This window comes from Brachyistius frenatus, unplaced genomic scaffold (genome assembly GCF_029030835.1).
Source record: "Brachyistius frenatus isolate BFR_SWC_R1_liver_20210118 unplaced genomic scaffold, ASM2903083v1 Contig_235, whole genome shotgun sequence".
In the NCBI taxonomy this organism is placed as follows: Eukaryota; Metazoa; Chordata; class Actinopteri; family Embiotocidae; genus Brachyistius; species Brachyistius frenatus.
Window position 1 is genome coordinate 449,197 of NW_027210834.1, and position 22,336 is coordinate 471,532.

The window sequence follows — 22,336 nt, forward strand, 5'->3', positions numbered from 1 at the left end:
AGACATGCTTTGTCGAATGATAGGGCTTTTGGATTAAGGGAGAATTTGCTGAGCTTCCTTTAGGAGGCGCCAAACAATTCAGCCAACAAACACAGAACTTTTACCGCGTGCAACACCTTACATGTGCATATATGCACCTGCCTGCACGAGTAACGTCATTAACGCGCTGAGGCTAAGGTCTGACACACAACCGAGAACTCATTGTAGGCCGTCAGGAAAGCTCATTGTTTTTATTCGCCACTATTCTCATCTACGGGGTGTTCCATGAAGTGTGGCTGCTGTATTATATCTCTAGACAGATCATTTTTCTTTCTTCAAAGTTTGCACAGTCATTCATATTCCTTATAGTAAGAACCTGCAAATATATTGAAGGTGTTTTCGGGGGAAATACATAAATCATACCTCCTATTTTAGCCCGGCACTTCTTTCACCGGCAACTTCCAGTGCTGCATTGCTCCATCGGTTGTAACAAATGCATCTCTTTTAAGGTTATTCAGGGAAGGCTCTGAAGAGAATCCAGTCAGTCATTCCTCCAGCAACTAGGATTTCAGTACGGAGAATGTGGTGTGTTGGAATGTGCTCACCTGGGTTAGAGCAGGCTAAAAGATGATGAAACTAGAGAAGCCAAACCATGCCAGGAAATGAGGAGAGTGGAGCTCCAGAGGTTTCTTTCTCCCATTCTCTTTTCTTCACTTACCTGCTCCTCTTCTCCATATTCCCATGGCTATAGGCAGCCTGTTTGAAGTGGTTTTAGGTTTGCCTGCTGCTGGTCTCACCATTGCTGGCTTATTGTTCTCCCTCTAAACCTGTCTTTGGTCTTCTCCCACTCTGTGTCACTCTTTCCTTCTTTAGAAAATGCTGGACGAGTGCCAAGACAGAAGGAGTTGTCAAGTCCTTGTCAACAGCCGTGTGTTTGGGACAGACCAGTGTCCTGGCAGCAGTAAATACCTCATTGTCTGGTACAAATGCAGACCTAGTAAGTCCCTCATCACCTCACATCCTGACAGGGACACACATTTCAGTCCCTCCATGTGCTTGGACAATTCGTTTTCTTTTTCAGTTTCTTTTTCTTTCTTACCTGCATCAGTATAAAGCAGCTGGATCAAAATTCAAAGAAATGTCATATTTCTGTCACTATTCCCACAATGTTTTCCACTGTTTGAGGTGGAACTGGTGTTCTTTTTAAGTTAGTTTTCAATTTGTACAACCAGCAATTTATCTCAATGCGCTAACCTTCTAATTTTTTAACGTACTGCGTTACTGCAAATGTTGAAAGGAACATCATGCATTTAGTTGCAAAGGAAAACACAACAGCACCGCTGTGGGCACATGTGGTTTTAAGCCAGATTTAAAAGGAGAGAAGAGGCGATTTGTTGGATTTGCTGCAAAAAGGTTGTAAAAGTCAGTATTCACATGTTATAATAATCAATGATTTGGGTTATTCTTTAATAGATGCACAAAATAAACAGAAAAGGACAATTAAACTGGCAATTGCAATTATTTTATGACAATTGTCATCTAAATTTTCACGATTGTGGCAGGCTTTTGCTGTATACGTAAAAATAAAAAAAAGAAGAAGTGTGCAATGTGAACAGACCCGTTCCCAACCAGTATCACTGGCCCTTCAGCAAACCTGCATTCATGAAAACTCTGATTGGATGAAGAATTCTTTAAGATCAGAGGTTGCAATATGCATAGACTGTAATATGAATGCCTCAATGAGAATTTCTTTCATTTATTACATGCAAGTTGTTTTGGCTCATTTGTAAAAAACATGATCTTTATTTGTTTGTCTAATGTCATCTTCAAAAGTAAGTAATAAGTGGTAATAATAAGTAGCCTTACTGTAAAAAAAAAAAAATCATTTCTAGTCTGACCACTTTCTCCAGTCAACTAACTCTCTAAATCATGCTTGAATTAAATGTCAGAGTATCTGTGCCAGTCTCTTGAATTCTCTGCCCTCTTCCCTGCTTTATTTAAAAGGAAAAAAAGAAATACTCTCTGCCTTTATCCCGCTCCTTCTTTCTTCCCGTGAGCCAGGAAGCTCAGAGTATCACTCCAGAGGGGAGCCACAACAGTGCGGTAATCCCACCCAGATTCTAGTGTCCATTCGGGCTCAGTGCTGTGCTGAGCCAAGCCACAGTGAGCTCTGCTAAAGTTCGCACAAGAGTGGCCACAAGTGAGCATTAATCCACTGATCCCCTTGCCCTCCCCACATTTTCTTTCTCCACCGGACCCTGGGGCCAATCAACAGCTCTTTGTTCACTGTCACTTAACCAATGACTTCTCAGGGGAAGAGAGAAAGGCCACATGGGGTGTTAGTGAGGTGCAACGGGCAGGTGTCAGTGCCTCTGAAAGGAGAGGTAGATGGAGGATAGGGGAAGTGAAGGAGAACGTGTGAGAGAGAAGAAGAGGGAATCCGTCACCAAGAGATATAACAACCCAGCCTCCCCCCCCCTTCCCGCTCTCTCTTGTTTCTGCATTCCTGTTCCACTCCCCCACATGGATGCAGAAACGGCTGCTGTTGTGTTTTTATTTGCAGGCCAGTGGAGCTGCTCCTTGCTGTCACAGGTCACTTTGGCTGGATGTGTGTGAGGAATGCCTCTGCATGGCTCTACATGTCCACTGAGCCACTCTTGCTACAGAGCCCCGAATGCTACCCAACGTTTCTGCTGTGTTTTCTGTGCATGTGATAGGCTGCTACACGGAGGTTCTATAAGAGAAACTGAAATAAATACATGTCTAAAAATCACTTTTTAAAACTTCTAGTCTCAAAACATCCCTAAAATATGTAACATTAGCCTTAAGGGAAGAAGAGGCGTGACTTCACCTGGATGAAGGCAGCGTATTTTTAGAAAGATTTTAGATCCACAAATTACACCATATTTAATTATTATAACATGAAACATTTGAAATGTTTTTGGCTTATAACCCTTTGGGGGAAATATATGTAGTGTATCAACTTGTGGTGAACTTGTCTGCCTTCTCTCTCCCATTTACAGATGAGTATAAGAGTAAGGTGGTTTGTGAGGAGGAGAGGATGAGGCTGAGCTGCAAACGAGGTATGCAGATTGCAGTTTACTCCGCCATGTTTGGCCGAACTCAGCAGGGCACCCTGGAGTGTCCCCTTCACCACAGGAGGGCCCCGTCAGTAGGTGAGACACCCTCTCACTCTTGCGTTGCAGGTATCAGGATAAAAACTGCAAGTGTGCTGTGTTATAAAAGTAAAGAGGATGATGATGCAAATATATCCTACAGATTTACAAGTTGCTAAAATCTTCATTAGCTAAGACCTTTTCTAAGTTTTAATGCTGCATTCTGATGTAGTTCATCACTGGTCTACTCGTACTACTCAAAGAATTCATTTTCTTTCTTTGTAGTTTGCCAATAATTACTAAGCAACCTTTGGTATTAATTACAAACTTGTGTAGCAATAGATTTACAAATAGATGGTCCAAGCCAACCCTGGTTTCAATTGCTGCAAGACCCTCTGCTGCTCTGAGGTCCCAGGACGCTTTTTGAAGTGATGTTATTCATTAATCATACTCTGGAAAAGAGCAGCTAGGGGGGATGATAATAATAATATTAATACTGTTTGACAGTATCATCGTTTGCTTTATTCATAGCATCATTTTGGTCAGTCTGAGGTCAGGTGAGGAGTCACATTTCTTGCCTTAAGACACAAGCTGGGAATGCAAATCAGGTCTTCTTGTGTTTGCATGATGTTAAAATGAGTCTCCTTGTGCTGCTAGTGTTCTCATGCATTTTAATGAACTAGGAGAGTGTAACCTTCAGTCACTCTTGGCATAAATTTTTCTCTTTTCCAAGACATTTATATGAGTACAACGTACCAGGCGTAATTACATCGAGCAGATGTGGAAAATGAAACCATTTTATTGATGAGTTTTACACGTACGGACTTGAACCTCTCTGTCTGAGCAACAGAACGATCTACAAATGCTGCCGGGCTCACAACGCCTGCTGACTCTCCCCATCGTGCATTTTCTTTGACTTGGGTGATATCGCCTTGAGATGCTGTTGTGGTTTGGAAGACGTCATCACTTCCTTTACAGCGCCTTTGCCTCAGAGGCTTCGGAACAAACACCGGCCCGCCACACCCATTCCTGATATCACCTCTTGCATCCTGTTTACACTTCTACCACAATAACTGATTGGTGACTTTATCTTTTGGAAGCACATCACTATTTAACAAATGTCTTCCTCTTATTCTGGAAGCATGCTCAGATATATAAAACCGCCACTCAGAGTAAGTTAGACACACACAAACATGCACGCTTTGCCAGGGGAATTGGTGGAATGTAGATCAGATGTCTCTGTCATCCAAAGCTCTGAGTTTGGCCTGTAGAAAAGGGACATATTGAGTTCCTTCCAAGTATGCGTGTGTTTATGTGCATGTGTAAGTGCGTGGGATATCCAGATGTACCCTTGCCCTTGTTTAGGGGAATGTTAATGACTCTAAGCTTGGATCCATGACATGTATTAGTATAACCATAGCTACTGTGGTGGGGGCCGTGGCCCTTCTGCCAGGCACCTCATTTCTTTTGCTTTAGTCTGCGCTTCCTTTAGTTTTGTTAATGTATTGGAGGAAATGGACATTGAGGTTTGGCTTGTAAATGAGTAGTCCAATCTGGTGTACGTTAACTGCTGTGTGCTCTAGTGTGTGCTTGTATGAAACCCTGAATGAAGGCTAAATGTCCTTTGCCACGATTCACAATTCAAACAATGCTATGGAAATGCCCCGAAGTGTGTGTCTGTCTGTGTGTGTGTGTGTGTGTGTGTGTGTGTGTGTGTGTGTGTGTGTGTGTGTGTGTGTGTGTGTGTGTGTGTGTGTGTGTGTGTGTGTGTGTGCGTGTGTGTGTGTGTGTGTGTGTGTGTGTGTGTGCGTGTGTGTGTGTTAGTGTCTTTATAACAGATGTGTCAGAACGGGGTCGGAGGGCTGACATAGGCGTCAGTCACCGGGTAATCAGAGACGAGTATAAAGAATGGCATTGTGTGAGTATGTATGCGTCTGTGCGTGCGTTATTATATTCTATTTGAGCATTGAGGGCTGCTTTGAAGCAGTCTCCTCCTCATACAGGTGGACCAGGAATGTGCGACAGGTAGGTGTAGCGGGTGAGACAAGGCTGGTCCGATATCTGGTTTCAGACTCGGGATTAAATACAGTAGCTCTCAGCATAGATGGAAAACGGACTCTGCAGACGTACAAAGGGTGAGATTAGAGCAGAGGAGAAGTGCTGTTTACTGTCAAATCACACATTAATCTTGTGTGTTTACAGGAACTATACCCTGAGACATACACAAACTCCCTTCTTGTTCCTGCTCATCCATCATGTAGTATATTTTTCTATCTCTCTATCACATAAACATGTGTGCGCGCCAAGTTGTCCAGCCACCTCCCAGCTGTCCCAGACAGTCTAGTGGTGCTGTAGTGGGATTTCCCCTGTCAGCTCCGTCTTTGATGTGGCTCCCGTGTCACCAGGCGCAGGAAGTGAGGGTGTCTTGAGTGACAGCTCAAGCACACACTGTTAATTATTTTTAAATGCTTTTCCCCTTCTTTTTGTCCTCCCGAGGTGGTGTTGTGCCCCATGTGTGTATGGTGTCTGCGTGTCTGATTAATCTCGTGCTTGGCAGTCACATTATGCACAACTTTGTTTTATATCTATTTAGATTTTATGTTCTTTTAAATGTGCGTTTGAATGTGCCAACAGGATAGGTTAAAGTAATCTCCCAAACTGCACCTCCCTGGCAAGCTCATCGCTGCCTGAGGTGTGAGATCCACCACTGAACTCCTGCAGCTGGCTGCACCTGCCCAGGTGTACTATGCAGTATGTTGAGAGATATTACTGTGACTTGCTTGTACACTGTTTCCCCCACTTAGAATCATCTTACATGTTTAGTTACATCCCAAAACCCGGACTGCAGTTTAGCACCAGCCGCTTGACAAATAACTTTTCTTTGTGGGAACTCTATCTGATCACATAGTCCAAAAAACAAATGTGAACAGGAACTAGATTTAGCCTGTGAATTTTTCAGTCTGTTTAGTGCGATGCAGAGCTGTGGAGAGCAGCTACCTGATTGCTTGTTAAAACCAGAAGCCCTGGAAAAGCAAACCAGACAAAAGGTGTGTACACAAGCATGTGCTCACAGAAGTAAGACCTCTTTGATCTAGTCTATTCCTTGGTTTTGTGGTGGGAGTGGTGGAGTTGGACAGCTCTTGGCAGTGATGGAGAATCCTCAAAGTAAAGGGGCCTGCTTCAGCCCTCCTCTCTCATCTGCCCCATTACCATCACACACACCTCTTGACATCTAAATAGCCCCCCCGTGCTCGGCATGCAGGATCTCAGACGTCTTTTTTTTTTTTTTTTTTTAGAAGGACACTGTGCTTTCACTTTTGAGTGTGCGCTTCAAACAAGATGTTTCAAACTTTACACACTGGCTGGTTGGTTTCCGATCATCACAGTAGCTTTTTAGAAGCTGAAAATGCACAGCTGCAGTTCAAATTTAACCCTTCGCTTTTGGAAGCCTGTTCCAGTGGAGGGTGTGAGCTGCTTCACTGTAACTCGATCTGCATTCATCACTGACACCGAGGCGTACAAAGGATGCAAATAGCAGAATGTCGGTGCTGTTTTTGACTTTGCAACATAGATAAAATGTTGTGTTTGAACCCGCTCTAAAAGAGTCACTGTCGTCCAGCTGCAGTTGACAGACTTCAGTCATTGAATTCTTGGTGGTGACTATTTTAGCTAAACGTTGCTAAAATATAATCCCTGACATTTGAATTCTGGCTCTAAAATATTTCTCATTGCATATGTTTTCCATGATAGCAGGTTCATGGAGGGTTTCAGTGATAACGCACCAGCGTTGGCTGTTTTCATACCAAATGCTGGAATAACCTGCTATCAGCTTACAAACACGGCTGAAGAGAAATCTCTGCGCACAAACACCCTACTGTGTGTTCTGTTGGGGACTTTACAATTAGAAATAACTGGAAGTATACGTCAGCCAGATATGTTACAGTAAAATGTATTTCTGCAGAAGGGAATAGGACATTTACAGTAGACGTGCGCGTGGGCGGACAAGAATGGTCTCAAATTCATTAATGGCATCCACAGAAAGCACTCGGCCATGTGCAGGTCCTTTCATCCTGTCACAGCATCTGAAAGTCCCTCCTCTATTGCACAAAGACTTTTAATCCAACAACAATGACTTAAACCTCCCCATTAAATGATACATATAGCAGGTGAGTCACAGTGAAAGAGGAGACGGGCACTTGTGACGAGTTCGTCCGCCCATTATCTTGGAGTTCCAGGAAAGGTGTGCGTGGGTTGCTGTGAGAATTATCTGGAAAAAAGTTGTTGTGGATGTACGGTGTGTGTGTGTGTGTGTGTGTGTGTGTGTGTGTGTGTGTGTGTGTGTGTGTGTGTGTGTGTGTGTGTGTGTGTGTGTGTGTGTGTGTGTGTGTGTGTGTGTGTGTGTGTGTGTGTGTGTCGGGAGCTGTACGTGCTCAGAGGTGTGTTTTGTTAGTGGGTGAAGTGGTGTTCCATAGTTTTGTTTGACAGTCTTTCAGTTAACCAGCATATATTGCACCCACAGTACACTCACGCTACAGTACAGTACATTAATCTTAATATAAGGGCTCTGTGACTAGTGAAACTCTCTGGCAGCCATGAACACAAATTATATTCAATTTAATATATTATTGTTTCGCTTTATTCTTTTGTGAAATGATTTGAAAACAAATGTGTGGAAATGGGGAAACTGGTAGATTCATGGTGAACATGCTGTTGTGGCTGATACTCGCTAGACGTTAAACCCCTTTTCTACTGCTGCTACTCGACTTAGTTTCAGTACCAGGAAATTACTGTCACACACACACACACACACACACACACACACACACACACACACACACACACACACACACACACACACACACACACACACACACACACACACACACACACACACACACACACACACACACACACATCTGTGGTAATGTAAACGCCACACAGCCAGTGTGTTCCAGGCCTTAGAAACTATAGGCCTGTCCTTGTTGGCCGTGTGGAGGACTGAGGGGTGGGTCCACAGACTTGGAAAATGGTTGAGGGTAAAGGTTAGAGGTAAAAGGGGTTATTCATGCCTTTCGTCTGTGTGCATGTATGTATGAGGGAGGACTGTTGTACGCTTGTCCATCTGTGTTAAAACCACTAATGAGAGCCAGAGGAGGTCAGACCCTTGGGAATTCTCTTTTAAACTACATAGAAGTGTGTGTGTGCGCGAGCGAGCCAGTGGACAAAGACTACATGTGTGTCTCCATCCTCTGCTCTGGAAAAGTCTCTATCAGTTTTGTGAAGCGCTCAGCCCCACCTGTTTTCTGTGAGCGCCGTGCTCAGCTAATCGCCCAGCCGGGGACTCAAAGCTGCAGCTAATGGTTGCCTGTCTGTCAGGGAAGAAGTTTTCAGCGCGGTACTCCGGCTGCAACAAGCCCTCTGGGGAGGGAAGGAGAGAGGGATAGGAAAGGAAAGTACAGCACACCGGGCCGAGCAGAAGGTTATTGTACTGTAGCGTCTACACGTAGATGCAAATATATCTACACACACAGAACCACACACGCATCTGTAGAGAATTCATTGCGACAAAGTCAATTGTAGAAAATTATGAGTATAAATTACCTTTTTATTGTTTTGTCATATAAAATAAAGGAATGCAGATTTGGAAAAGACACCGTCTGAATGTTAATTTCTATTCATTTAAAATAGATCTGATCTAATCTCAGATGGCAAACACTTCCCTGGCATCAAATGTACTGGATGATTTGGTTTGTTATATGCTAGTAAACCAATTATCTTTGCTTTGGATTGTTTGTTCGAGAAGACAGTCAGAAATAATAAGACAAACTTTTCACTGTTTTTGACACTTTATAGACAAAATGACAATTTGTAGTTGCAGCAATAATGTGTTTTTGCTTTTTTGGGCCTCGATACTGATCACCTGTTCAGTTTGTACAGCATGTTTGATAAGAGCAGAGAAAGATCAGCAGATTGGGATAATAACTTCTTACATTTAGTGCTTCCTTGGTTCAGATTTTACAGTCCTGCTACTTCTGTCCTGTCCTCAGGATGCAGCTCAACACGTGATGCCAGGCAACACTGAAGTGCTGCTTTGTCTTTTTGTTTTTCTCACCGTCACCTCGCGAATTCAGATTGAAAAATTGCCCTTTAAAAAAATATTGCTTCAACCACTGATCAGAATATTTTCACTGTAGTTTATAACATAAAAGTTCATTTCCAAAAGGCAGAGATTTCCATTCTCCCAGAAGGTTACCTGGTACCAGAAACAGCTTGTGGAGCTGAGATCATTCGTCTATTAGTGGATCGACTCAAAATTGATATGCAGCTTTTTTGGTAATCAAATTGTTTTTGGCCATATTTCAAGCAAACACTTGAACTAAATACCTGAATATCTTCCGGGTTTGGAACAACTGGTGAAATTATAACCTGCTTTATTCACAATTTTCTGACCTAATATATTGGTTATACGCTTCAACATAAAACTGAAAAACTACTAAATTATGAGAAATTTTGTGTTCTTAATTTTCACATGACGAGTTCACGTGTTTGAAGTGACAGTGGGAACTATCTAACCTTTGAGGCGTGTTGCTTGTTATCCAGTTACACTCGCTGGTTCCCACAGGCTTCCGCCTCACTACATGCTGGTCTGGAATTCCAGTGTGTCGGCTCCAACTGGGGAGAATCCGGGTCCCGATGTGAACCGTGTCCAAAGGGACAGACACCGATTCAGGGTCACATCATTAGGAAGCTTGATATAATATATGTGCTGTGACTTGCAATCACATAAGATGTATTAGCCAGATATTGACTTGTAATATGGTGTCCTCTCTCATGATCACACAGTTTGGGGGCCATTCAAAGAATATCCCAATGTAGACACTATGCATGACCACTAGATTGCTCTCGTACACCTCTTGACCGGGACGATTGACCTTTGACCGGTGCCATAATTTGTTGTGGCCTGTTGACGCGTGAGGCAAGTCTTAACCAGCCGGGTCTCGGGGCAGACGGTGTGACGGCCCAGTGTCCACTTTCAAAGGCTTATTTCCTTGTGTTGTTTTTAGGGGTTAGATGGACGGTGGGGGCCATGAGAGTCATTCATGTGGAACCCAGGCCCTTTCACATTCCCACAAGACACAGCAGGAGGTTCTTCTGACTTCATTAGTTCTCCTCAATATCTTCTGTTGTAAAAGAGGGAAGGATGTCAAAGCACAAAATATACAGAGAAGAGCCTCATGTGCACCCACGCTCCCCAGACGATGACAACTGCAGAGGAAAGTCTCTGGAGGAGCTGGCAGGTGCTTAGTGATGATGTATGGGAGGCCCATCCATTACTCTGTCTGGTACCCATACACAAACACTCACACACACAAAGGTTGGATCAGGTATCCTTCAGACAATGTAAAGCCCCAGGAAGGTTTCTCTATGTGGGTCTGATGAGAACGGATGCTCCACCATGGGAGCTGAGCTTTGGGTGTCTGTCTGTCTGTCTCTGTCTGTCTCTGTCTGTCTCTCTCTCTCTCCATCCACCGACCTTTGTTGTGGCTTCATGAGACTCATGTAGTCCTTTTGTGTCTGAAGTGCTATACTTGTCCATCAATCTCTCAGCAGGGTGGCAAGATGGACACTAACGCAGTTTAATTGAGAGTATATAGTTTATGTAGACATGACAGACAGCAGGAATATTTACAATACACCAATCAGCCATAACATTAAACCTCCTGATAAGAATTCCAATGTTTAATTGTTGACCTGTCTTTTTGAGAGAGGTGTTTATTTTAATGGTCATCTTGGAGAGTAATTTGTGGTGGTTCTGAACTGTACTGGGTTTTACTGAGAGGTATTCTTAATTTATTGTCAATCCCATTTCAATGAATTTGATTAATGAAATATGAGGTCGACCTTTAGAGACCGTGTTTGGCAGCAGTTCATGAAGTAAACAATCTATTTTCTTAAAAGAAGGGCAAGGAAATGTGACATAGTTGGAGAGTTAAGGATGTGTTGATTTCGTTCAAATAACTTAGTGACTGGACTGCCGGTCCATTTAAACCAGAGAAATAGATTCATTTATTTGTTTGAAATTGAAATCAATGATTTTTCCTAGAATTTTAAGCTAGAATTTTACCAGACAGTAAAACAAAACACAACCAATAAATTAGCATAAGGATGAGCTGAACTTAATGTCCACTTAATGGTAATGTTACAAATATTTTTTTATTGTTGACTCACATGTCAATTAATTTCTTGACTAACTTAATAGTTTGATCTGTAAAATGTCAGAAAATAACCAAATAATCAGCTAATTGGGTCAGCTTGACTCCATATTTCTTTAATTAAACAGACTTTGTAAGAAATTAGTCACAGTTTCATTGCCGTTCATGATATTTCAAGGAACTAGATGAGACTTAAAAATGTATAGAAGTTAATAATAAGACTGTTCTTTAGCAACAATCTGGTTGTCTAATAACACCTATTTTTGGCCTGTCTGTCTTTTTGTCAGAATGCCAGTCGTCTGTGGCTCTGCAGGTTCTCACCGCCCGCTGCCAGGGGAAGAAAAGCTGTCTGGTCCGAGCCTCCACCAGAGACTTTGGAGATCCATGTTACGCTGGCACCAGGAAGTACCTCAGTGTCATCTACACCTGTGGTGAGTTCTAACACACCTTCGCTGAAGGCTTCATTTTCCTGCCACCAGGGGGCGATGTTCGCTAACTGATCAGCTGCACACGAGCCTGTGAAGGTTCAGCTCCATGATTCAAAATAAGTGGCACGAAATGGTTTTGTTTATACAAAAAAAAAAAGAGAGTCCTCATAAACAAAAGTTATGATGATGAAGCCATGGATATTAGGAGCCATATGGATCTGTGTACAAGCGGACAGCATAAAGGCATCATTTAATGGACTTTTCATTTTATTTTTCGAAAAGAAACTCAAGCATTTGAGTGTCATAATCATTTTTTAGACTGGAAATCATTTCTAAAAGAATGCAGTGTTTGTTTTTTTTGACTGTTGAAGCGGTCTTTGATTCAGCAATGAGTGAGCTGGGGATGTCGTTAAAGAAGTTAAAAGCCTCTCGATATATTTTGCACCCCTAAATGTCAGTAAAGAAAAGCTAACTTGGCATTCGTGTATTCTGTTTTAACTCTCCGTCTGTGTGGCTGAGGGGAAACGATGGGCCTCCTCCTCTATCTGCTCCCCACCTCTGGGCTAATCCTGACCTGTCAAGGCTGTAATTAATTAACAACACACTTGAAGACAAACACACGCACACACACACACACACACACACATATATATGTTATCCAGACGCCTCCAGCACCAGGGATTGATCTATCAGCATCATGGCCTGGAGCATTTCAAATCTGCTAAAATCACAGGCTCAGACACCGAAAATCCGACAAGGTCCACTGCTGGACATTTTAGTGGAATGTTTTATTTGTGATTTTACAGGTTTTATTTGAGCAGATTGTGTCTGTTCCCTCTGGTGCTGAAAACCACTTTTTGTGCGATTGGTAGGACTGTAAATTCATCTGCCTTTTGATAGAATTTTCTGCTTTCCCTCTGCAGCTCTTTTTAGTATTTGATTCAGGGGATAATCGGTGGTTTTTAGGGTCTTCCACCCGGACTGGTTTGTCTCCAAATACTGTTCGATTGTCAAGTAGTTCCACAAAAGTCCATCCATCCTTTATCTCGGCGACAACCAGCCGTTTGCCGACAAGAATACACAGCCTGCTCAGCTGTGTTTATGGAGTCGTTTGGCCTGAATCTCAGTCTGACCTCCGTTATCTCTCACTGATAACACAACGTGCTGTCTTGACAGCTCCGGTTGGGTCGGTAAATGTGTAAGTGTTAGTGTGAAGAGAAAGAGGAAGGATGTGGGATGGTAACACGCAGACGGGAGGACACGCTGTGTGTGTGTGTGTGTGTGTGTGTGTGTGTGTGTGTGTGTGTGTGTGTGTGTGTGTGTGTGTGTGTGTGTGTGTGTGTGTGTGTGGTGGGGTGGTGGGGGGTCTGGGCTGCGGTGGGAGTTGAGAGGGTTGAACGTGAGTAAGTCAGGATAGCTGCTGTAGACATGAAGTCACTGGTTGCTCCAGGCTCCAGCAAAGTGGTAAATTTGGGGGATCCTCTTTCATTGGTGGTTGAGTGTGTGTTGGATTGACCCCATTTGTGTCGGGATGGAGGATGTCTGTCCGCTCATGATTGGTAGTATTTATGTGCATGTCTGTGTGGTGGTCTGTACAATGTAGTGCTCAAGCTGGAACCCACTTACACAAAGCGTCTGTGAGCAGAAATTGTCAAAATAAGTAACTATGAATACGATTGGCATCAATTCTATGTTCATATTTATCGGTGAAAAGTATTTGATGTCAAGATTTTTTATGAAATGATGATATTTGAAAGTAATGACGTGTGTGTGTGTGTGTTCTATTTTAGATGCTTTTGCAGCTGCCAGAAATAAGATCATTGAGGAATTATCAGTTTACATGTTTGGATGAATATGTGTTTAAGTTGGTGTTTGTGTCTGCACACACACACACACACACACACACACACACACACACACACACACACACACACACACACACACACACACACACACACACACACACACACACACATACACATGCAGGCATGATTGTGTGTTGAGTACAGACTTGTTACCAGCTTGTCTGTGATTTATAAAACCATCAGACTTCAAGCTCCAGCTTCTTCCTCACACAGCCCGAAGGTTGGACTCGCTTCTTAGAATAACACAGCAGCAAATGACCTGGAACCTGCCATCAGTCTCCCGGTAGATCACGCACACACACACACACACACACACACACACACACACACACACACACACACACACACACACACACACACACACACACACACACACACACACTGCACAGCCGCCACTGTCAGGCTTCATTTGCATCCGCTCCCTCAGGCGGAAGTCCCCGTGGATTGTTTGTTAAAACAATTGCTTCGGTAGTTTGATAGCAGAATGAGGGCAGTTCTAAATATTTGACATTTGAATAATTTACCAGGTGTATGAATGAGTTGCATATTATTCTTCGTCTATATTTGGAAATATTTACCTTCATTGCAATGGCTGGAGATTGATGAATGAGTCCGCTCGGGGCACTTTCTCCAGAAAGCAGGGCACCATTATGACCCCTTTGAAGTTTCTTTCTTATGTTTGTTGGTTACTTTGTCAAAGGTTGACCTTTGCCTTTTGAAGATGTTAGAATGAAAAACTGCCTCTCTGCACCATGTTTCTATCTGTATATTTGTTGGTTTTTTTTAGTTCAGGCTTTTGCCCGAGAAAACCCTGCTTGATGTTTTATACATGGCGTGAGGGTGTATTTTGGGTCATGTGTTGGTATTCTAGTTGTAGGAGCGGTTGTATTTATACATGGTGCGGCCTCTCCTGCAGCTCCACATCGTTCTTCCTATTGCCAGCACCTCCTCCCTTTCCCAGTGAGTAAAGCAGTACAGCCAGAAGGCATCCTGCGCCTTAAAACCAGATTTAACAAAATACGTTTTACGGACATCTATACTAATCAGATAATATCCTGAAGAATCTTTCTTTCCTTGGCCTCCTCCTTCATATGTCAGTCCCAGACTGAGGCCTCCCTACCCATAGTGCAGTTCCTTTCCTCTGCTGAGAGGTATTAAAGCTTCAGACTTTATATCAAGATGAGGAGGCCTCTCTCTTTTAAACTTCCCCCCGAGGCTTCAGCTCAAGAGTGTTCACTGTGGTATAATGGATCGCCCTGAATAAGCAGCCTCTTTTGAACCATGCAGCACAGACTTAAAGGGGATACGAGCTCATGGAAAGCCAACAAACAGGTCTAATTGCTGAGTAGGAAATTGATTAATTGTGGCATTTAGCTGGTTATCATAAGATTTGGGGTCAGAGAAGGGGGCTCCATGAAACACACTACTCAAACATTTCCAACCCTGAGGTTCAAACCTCAGTGGAAATAGAATCCCTGAAAAACCCTAATGAAAGTATAATGAGTCCATTAATTTCCTATATATGTTTTCAGATATGGAACCACGACTTGTAGACTAGACATAGAAACAAAGTACACCAACATGACTGCTGAACTAATTTTCCATTTACTGGCCAAACCGTTCCTATATATCAAATGAAATTATTCCTTTGACAAAACGGTCTCACCTCATGTTTTAGTGGTCATCGAGCGCCTCTCAATCATATCAAACAATCTTCAATGGCAGATTTGCAGAATTTGCCCAGATGTTAAGGGAAACTGAGACTATTTTCTGGGCATTTTGAAAATCCCTGTTGAGTTTAAAGTATTTTCTGTATTTTGCCCTGCTTTCACTGGACAAATCTTGACCACACAAAATCATCTATTAAAGAAGTCAAATACAAAAGCAAAGCAAAACAAATTGTATAGCATGTGTAACAAAAGTTGAAGACACTTTAGATTTATAGGTTCATATCCATCACACAATACCATTAGAGATGTCCCAAATTCATTCTTCAAACTTACAGCTAGACTCATACAGAACTTTCTCCAGTGACAAACAGCCCTGATCTCAACATCATCTTTTAAATGCACAGAGCGCTCACGCTCAAATACTTTTTTTTAGTTCACCGCACTTTGAAGGAACTTATTAATCAAATAAAAACTGTTCAGGGCATTTCTTTCTGAAAGCGTCTACACTTAAGGTTTTGCTGAAAACGTTTGTACTGTATGTGTTGTTGTCTGGTGCCTCTTGGAAAGAAAAAAAAATGCAGGCATGCTGACATACTGACATATTTATATCCCAAGAAAAATATATTTTATAAAAATAAACATGCACACAACCGTGATTGTCTTAAAAAAAAAAATCACTAAAATAGTAACTTCACAAAGTAACTGAATGAATCACTACAAATAAAACAACTTTTCTTTCGCTGTTGTCTACAAGTTGCTCTTATAAATGGTCTTAAAATTGTTGAATATTTCCTCTATCTTTTTTCGGTTGCTCGTGAAATTTAGTGTGATGTGCGGACAGGGACTGACGGCACTGTGGTCACTGGAGTCCACTGCTGCTGTTTTTAATGGACACAGTATGAGTAGTGGAGGCTGTGGCTTCCTACATGTAGCTCAGCGGGGCTGATTTAGATGTAACAGCGGGAAAGAGTGGAAGATAAAGATGTAATTCACAAGCTTGAGGGTTCGAATCGTCCCAATTGGTTATGCGCACACACACACACACACACACACACACACACACACACACACACACACACACACACACACACACACACACACACACACACACACACACACACACACACACACAAATAAATATACATGCACAAAGATACTCTGACCACTGCAAGCCACACACTCCTTCAGCTACCCAACGCACATTCATGTCATGTCAGCAGAGGAGACTGTGGGGAAGATGTTTTCTTTGGCACAGTTGTGTGGAGCTGCAGTCCAGCCATGCCGGCGGTAGCTGCTGCCGGGCCCCATCATTCCCCCTTATAGTCTGTCCTATAGCTGTACGACTGGTGGACACGTACCCAACACAAATTATCGTATTCCCTGAAGCAAACACTTTTTTTTATCCTACCTCTAATCCGACATGCACGCTGGTGACACTTCAGGTACGATATAGTTTCACACCGTTATCTATCAATAGAGTACTTTTGGTTCCTAATCTACACAGTCCAGTCGGGTTTCTAATCCGTTTTTGGTCTGTTTTGGAAATGGGACTGGGGCAGCGCCGCTACTCGTGTTAAAACACTCATCCAAACTGTAAAAGGCTTGGTTTGTCGCCAAAATGTTATGCTTTCTCTGAAAAGCATGATATAGTTTGTATGACTGGGTATCAACTTATGATTTCACAATCAGTTTGTGTGAATAAGCTTTCAGGAAACAACAGTAGAAACAACACTTGGATGTGGCTTCTAGTCACAGCATTTAAATAATCCCTTTGACTAGACTGGTACTGCAAGTATAAAGCTTTATACTGAAATATTTTAACATTGTACATTAGTAGCTTAAAGGAACAAAGAATTCATTGTGACTGTTTTCACCTTAGTGCACTGACAGATTGGGTGTGGTTCACGACAACTGCCAAAATCCAATTGTACTAAGTAGAGCGTCAATCACAGGACAGGTTGACCGAACTTAATCCTCAAATTCTGTAACGGTTACGTCAGAGGATTCCTGCCCTCGCATCATTATACAGTCTGTGACTGACCCACCCATTGGGCATTTTATTAGGCCAAAACAAGCGGAGAACCTGGAACGGGCTTTTTCATAAAAAATACAGACAGAAACAACAGTCTTTGACCCAAATGTGATCTGTGCTGTGTCTGAGTTTAGCGAGCAAAGAGACTGAAGTGGCCGCTCTGAACACTCTCCAACCTCGTAACGCAAACCTGACTCTGCAGAAACCCTCTGATCACAGCCGCAGCTGGCACTCTCAGGAAAACACAAAGCACGTGACCTGGGCTGACCTGTGCGGGTGTGTGCTGGTGTATCGCCTTAATAGTGGTTGTAGTGGTTTCAGCCAATGGCCATAAAAGGCATTGAGTTTGACTGGTGTATATAGCATCGTCTTTGCGAACCACTCACGTCTGTTCAACACACGTCTCCACCAACCAACTGCAGGTCGGACCCGGAATAACGTTAAGAGTCGTCTGTGGAAGTTGTTGGTGATTTGCTGACACCATGGGTTGTGGGTTTCATGCTTTGCCAGCATGTTCAGTCAGTTGATGTCTGCCACGCACCGTCTCATCGGTTTACACCACGTGGTATCTGCTATGAGCACATAAGCAACATGTAGGAGAGCGCGCACACACACACACACACACACACACACACACACACACACACACACACACACACACACACACACACACACACACACACACACACAAACACAAGTGAATACAAACGGGTTCAGTCACACCCTAATTTGGTAGTTTTCTCTCCTTCAAACGCATATACAGTCAGCTATATGTGATGTGGTCATGCATTACACATCTAGTTAAATACCAAGTCAGTGTGATCACTGGCCCACAGGGAAAACCTGCAAGAACTTTTATCTGATCAACAAAGTGAGAATGAAAGAAACAAGGTGTTTTATTTCCTTTTAAGTTCTCACCACTTCTCTGACTTGCCCTTTCCCCCTTTCTCTCAACTTCTCAGTTGACATAATCAAGCTTTTTCACAATTCACGGTCGGAGTAGCTGATGCGTTTCCACTCCCTCACTGTTCTCATTTTATAAGACTGTCCGTCCAAAAATGACCCCACAGTTACGTTTTTAAGGCCAAGTGACCTTTAGCAGCTGTATAAAAACAATTTGTTGTCCTGGAGAAGTGACGCAGTTCAGATGAAGTCTATGTAATGTGAGTTGTTAGGACTTACTGCATTTTCCATGTCACCTTCGCAACCTGTAAACTCTTTGTCTTTTTCTTCCTGTCTCCATTCTGTCAACTCATTCTGACTCTGCTGACAGAGATAGCCTGAAGGTTACAGCTGGAAGTTGACCAGTTTGTGTCCCTGACGATGTGAAGAATTAGGAATTTAGACTTTGGGAATGGTTGGTTCACACAGACGCTATATTCAAAGTGCCTTTGAGCCAACGCGTCCTCATGCCGAAACAACACAATAGGGGGATTTCCACTGACTCCCAAAACAACATCTATGAGCGCTTTAATCACCCTCTTTGGGATTAACACGTCCCTGCACCTAAATGACAGAATACGGCTAATAAACCGTTGGAAAGTACCCGTGACCTTTGTCATCAAGGAGACAATAATAAACATGTGGCTGACATTGTGAAATGGTCGCAGTTTGGTTAGGTTTAGAAAAAGATCCCAGTTTGGGTTAATGAAACTACATTTGTTTCGTAAGATATGGCACATGCCTGACATAACTGACATTGCGTTTATTACATGAAGTTACATTACGTGTGTGACAAATTAAATACTGTTGTCATTACAAGTCAAGGGACAAAAGGCCGGCTGAAATCTATCCAACCACCTCCAACCTGCATTCATGTAGAGTCACTCCGTTACGCTTTTTAATCGGTCACGTGACTTCCTTCAATGGTCCTGTCAGAATTACTGCAACCATTGACGTAGGTCGTTTTAAAACCATTTAACAATCAACCAGTGTTGCTTTGTTCTGATTTGAGGATGGACTGTTGTGAGCAAACAACTGAACTGCCCGTTGAATGAACTTCAGGCTGTTACAGTAAATAACTGTGTTCTTCCCACAATATGGCCGATTTGTTGGATGCCACGTAATCAAGATGTGATCAAAGAAAAAGTAATTTGCTATTAAACTTTAGAGCCTCAAATTTAAAATGAAAACAGAGTGAAAAAAACGTGATTATTTTAATCAAAACCAAGACTAGTAAAGTAAACCATGAATACGCTGGAGTCATGACAGTTTCTGATGTGGTGCTTATGAAGTGCCTATAATTTGGACTGGCTATTAAGAGTGCCGTCATGTAAAAGAAACTGAAACAAAACTAAGTGGCCGATTGTCACGACACCACAAACTTTCTCAATTACAGTTGAGAGATTTGTTTTAACTCCTTGATTCTTAATATCTGCCTGTTAGTGTAAAAAACAAAAACAAAAAAAAACATTAATTATGACCCAAAGCCTTGTTTCTGGCCACAGTAATCATGACTAATAGGAGTGAAGATTATTTTCAGAGCTCTTCAATTTTCCATTGCTCCTTTTCTCACTGGTGCACTGTATTGCACAGAAAACTATTCACTTTGGCTTTTACCAGGGAACCTGAAAAAGTCCCTTAATTTAGAAGAGAAAGAGAAAAAAGTAGTAGAGGAAACTGGACCGTGAGCCAGCCAGACAGTTGGAGTCCACTTTTCCAGACTGCTTAGTAAACATGATGAGGAAGAAACAAGAAGATACAGACAGATAACACGGGCGACTTGATAAGCTTGATGGGATGAGGGCCAACTTGGACCTCACTGGGGATGAACGCACTTATATCTTTTAAGGCATTTATATCAGCTCATCAGCTATGTTTACAAAATGTGCATCATCGTCCGATAACCAAACCTCAAGATAAGCCCACACAGTGAAAACACTGCAGTGTTTCTTTTTTATTAGGTTCCAGGTGTTCAATCAATTAGGACCAGTATCACAGGGAAACAGTGCTTCCTTTTTATCCACGACACAGATTTGACACATATTGTCACTACTCACTCTGAAAAATATTTGCAATATCTGCATTTTACATAACATATGAAACATGGCATTAGCTCGCAGACTGCGATGCGTAAAATAAGCTCCAATACATGCAAACTTTCTTTCTGTCTAAATCCTGCAGTCTACCTTCTGTTTTGCAGAAATGCTCACTGGTTAGATTCCTGTCCTGCTTTGTCTACCTCCATTTATCTTCTATCTCATGGCTGTATGGATAATCAGTATCTATCTTCCATCCTGTTTGTCCTGCTGACTCAATACTGCCTACTCTGTCTCATACCTGGCCTCTTTGTGGTACTTTTATTGAGGCCATAGGTCACATTATCAGTGGTTCTGTTGGAGTTGGTGATAGAAGGCCTCATGATGAGCATTTTGGGGTCTGTTGCTCTGCTGACAGTCAAAGCCACTTACGTCCTTGAAACTGTTCCAGCCCCCAACATAGGAAGCTCTTTCCAGCGTGGAGGAATGTTCTGCATTTAGCTTTGGGGACGCTTGTCTTCTTTAGAAATGTTGGATAATAGGAACATGCAGTCGAGTTAACATTCATGCAGTCACATGATTGCATGGACTTAAGGACAAACACAAACATATTATACAGTACATATACAAACTGAGAGCACAAACACACAAACATCTCCCCCTGTCCTGTCCTGTCCTGTGGTTTTTGCTTGGCTTGTTTTCCCAAATGTGCAACTGCTTCTTTGTTGGTCTGAAAACTGCCAAATAAGCAAAGCTCTGGACGAGAACGCGCTGCCAACTTTGTCAGCTTCACAAACTCGTAAACTGTGTACACTACTGTTTTCCTGTCATTCTGTGCTCACGGCAAAAACTACACTCTGCTTTTTCTCCGTTACGTTACATCGTTCTTGTTTTCATTTGTATGTAGAGTGTGTTGAATCAGATGGGGGGTGGGGCGAGGCTGGGGGGGGGGGTAGACTAATGCTTTCCAGTCTGTGGCTGGTTTCAGTTTTCTTCATACGGTGGACGAGGACAGAGGGAGAAAGAGATTGTGAGGGAGAGGGCAGAATTTGTGTGCTTTGAGGGGGCAGTCTGGGGGGGTTGGGAGTCAAAGGCAGGAATTGCCAGGGCATCTTAAGCTGGTATTATACTGTAGATCTGGGAAGATACACAAAGACGTCTCTGTGGATCTGAGTCATAAGTGTAATCATGAATTGCAAGAAAAATGGTTCCAAAACAAACCAATGTGCCCACAGACAAAGTTTATTTATAGGCCGGCACGACCCTTTTTGTTTGTGATTTTAATTTGAAAAAAAGTTGTTCTTGTGTTTGAAGAAAACATTGTTTAAATATATTGCCTGGAAATATGATTAATGGTTATAAATTTGGATTTGTGAAGATCATATTTTTCCAAAATGATGATGAAATTAAAGCTATCCTATTGATTTGTTTGCAGTATTTTTTTGCTGTGAAGTATTTTTGCAAACGGGTGCACATATGGCACACACAATACTTAAATAGTCCTTGCTGTTCCATTAACTGCAAAGAAGCACCAAGAAACATAGTAATGCCTTCAACACTTCACTCTCAAAGACTGACACCTGTACCACTTACAGATAGGACCGTTTATGACTGTTATCATTAAGAGTCAATTATGTCCCTTTTATTGCAGTCAAAATAGTTTGAGGTGTGTTTGTCATGATAACTTGGCATCATATCCCGAACCCTTTGGAACTTATCCCACTCTTGTTGAGGTTAAGGAAATTATTCATAACACTTAGAAATTGTTAGTTGTGTTGTCTTGGTTAATGTAAAGTTGTTGTAACAAGGACATCCCAAACAATGTCAACAAAAATCACTTGATCAAGAGACACTTCATGACAACAGCTCCAAACATTCATAAAGAAACACAGTGCATTTTGGTGAAATGAGAGTAAATTTAACGTTGTTTGCAATTAGATATATTTCATTTTTCCTATTTCTGTCCGTAATGCAGGAAACAAAAAGCCTGTTCTCTAACCCTAACTAAAAGGTCTTTACAAATCTCTTAATGTCTGGAAAAATACATTGAAATGA

The 22,336-nt window shown here is 42.3% G+C and overlaps 1 protein-coding gene across 1 annotated transcript in view; it reads left to right on the top strand.

Annotated features, from left to right (window-relative positions):
- Positions 1 to 22,336, top strand: part of LOC138633749 (protein eva-1 homolog A) — a 71,972-nt gene that overhangs the window by 20,985 nt on the left and 28,651 nt on the right. Inside the window, exons 3-5 of the mRNA XM_069720156.1 lie at positions 853 to 976; positions 3,003 to 3,155; positions 11,596 to 11,739. Of these exons, the coding sequence (XP_069576257.1) occupies positions 853 to 976; positions 3,003 to 3,155; positions 11,596 to 11,739 (421 nt within the window). The remainder of the gene's footprint in view (positions 1 to 852; positions 977 to 3,002; positions 3,156 to 11,595; positions 11,740 to 22,336) is intronic.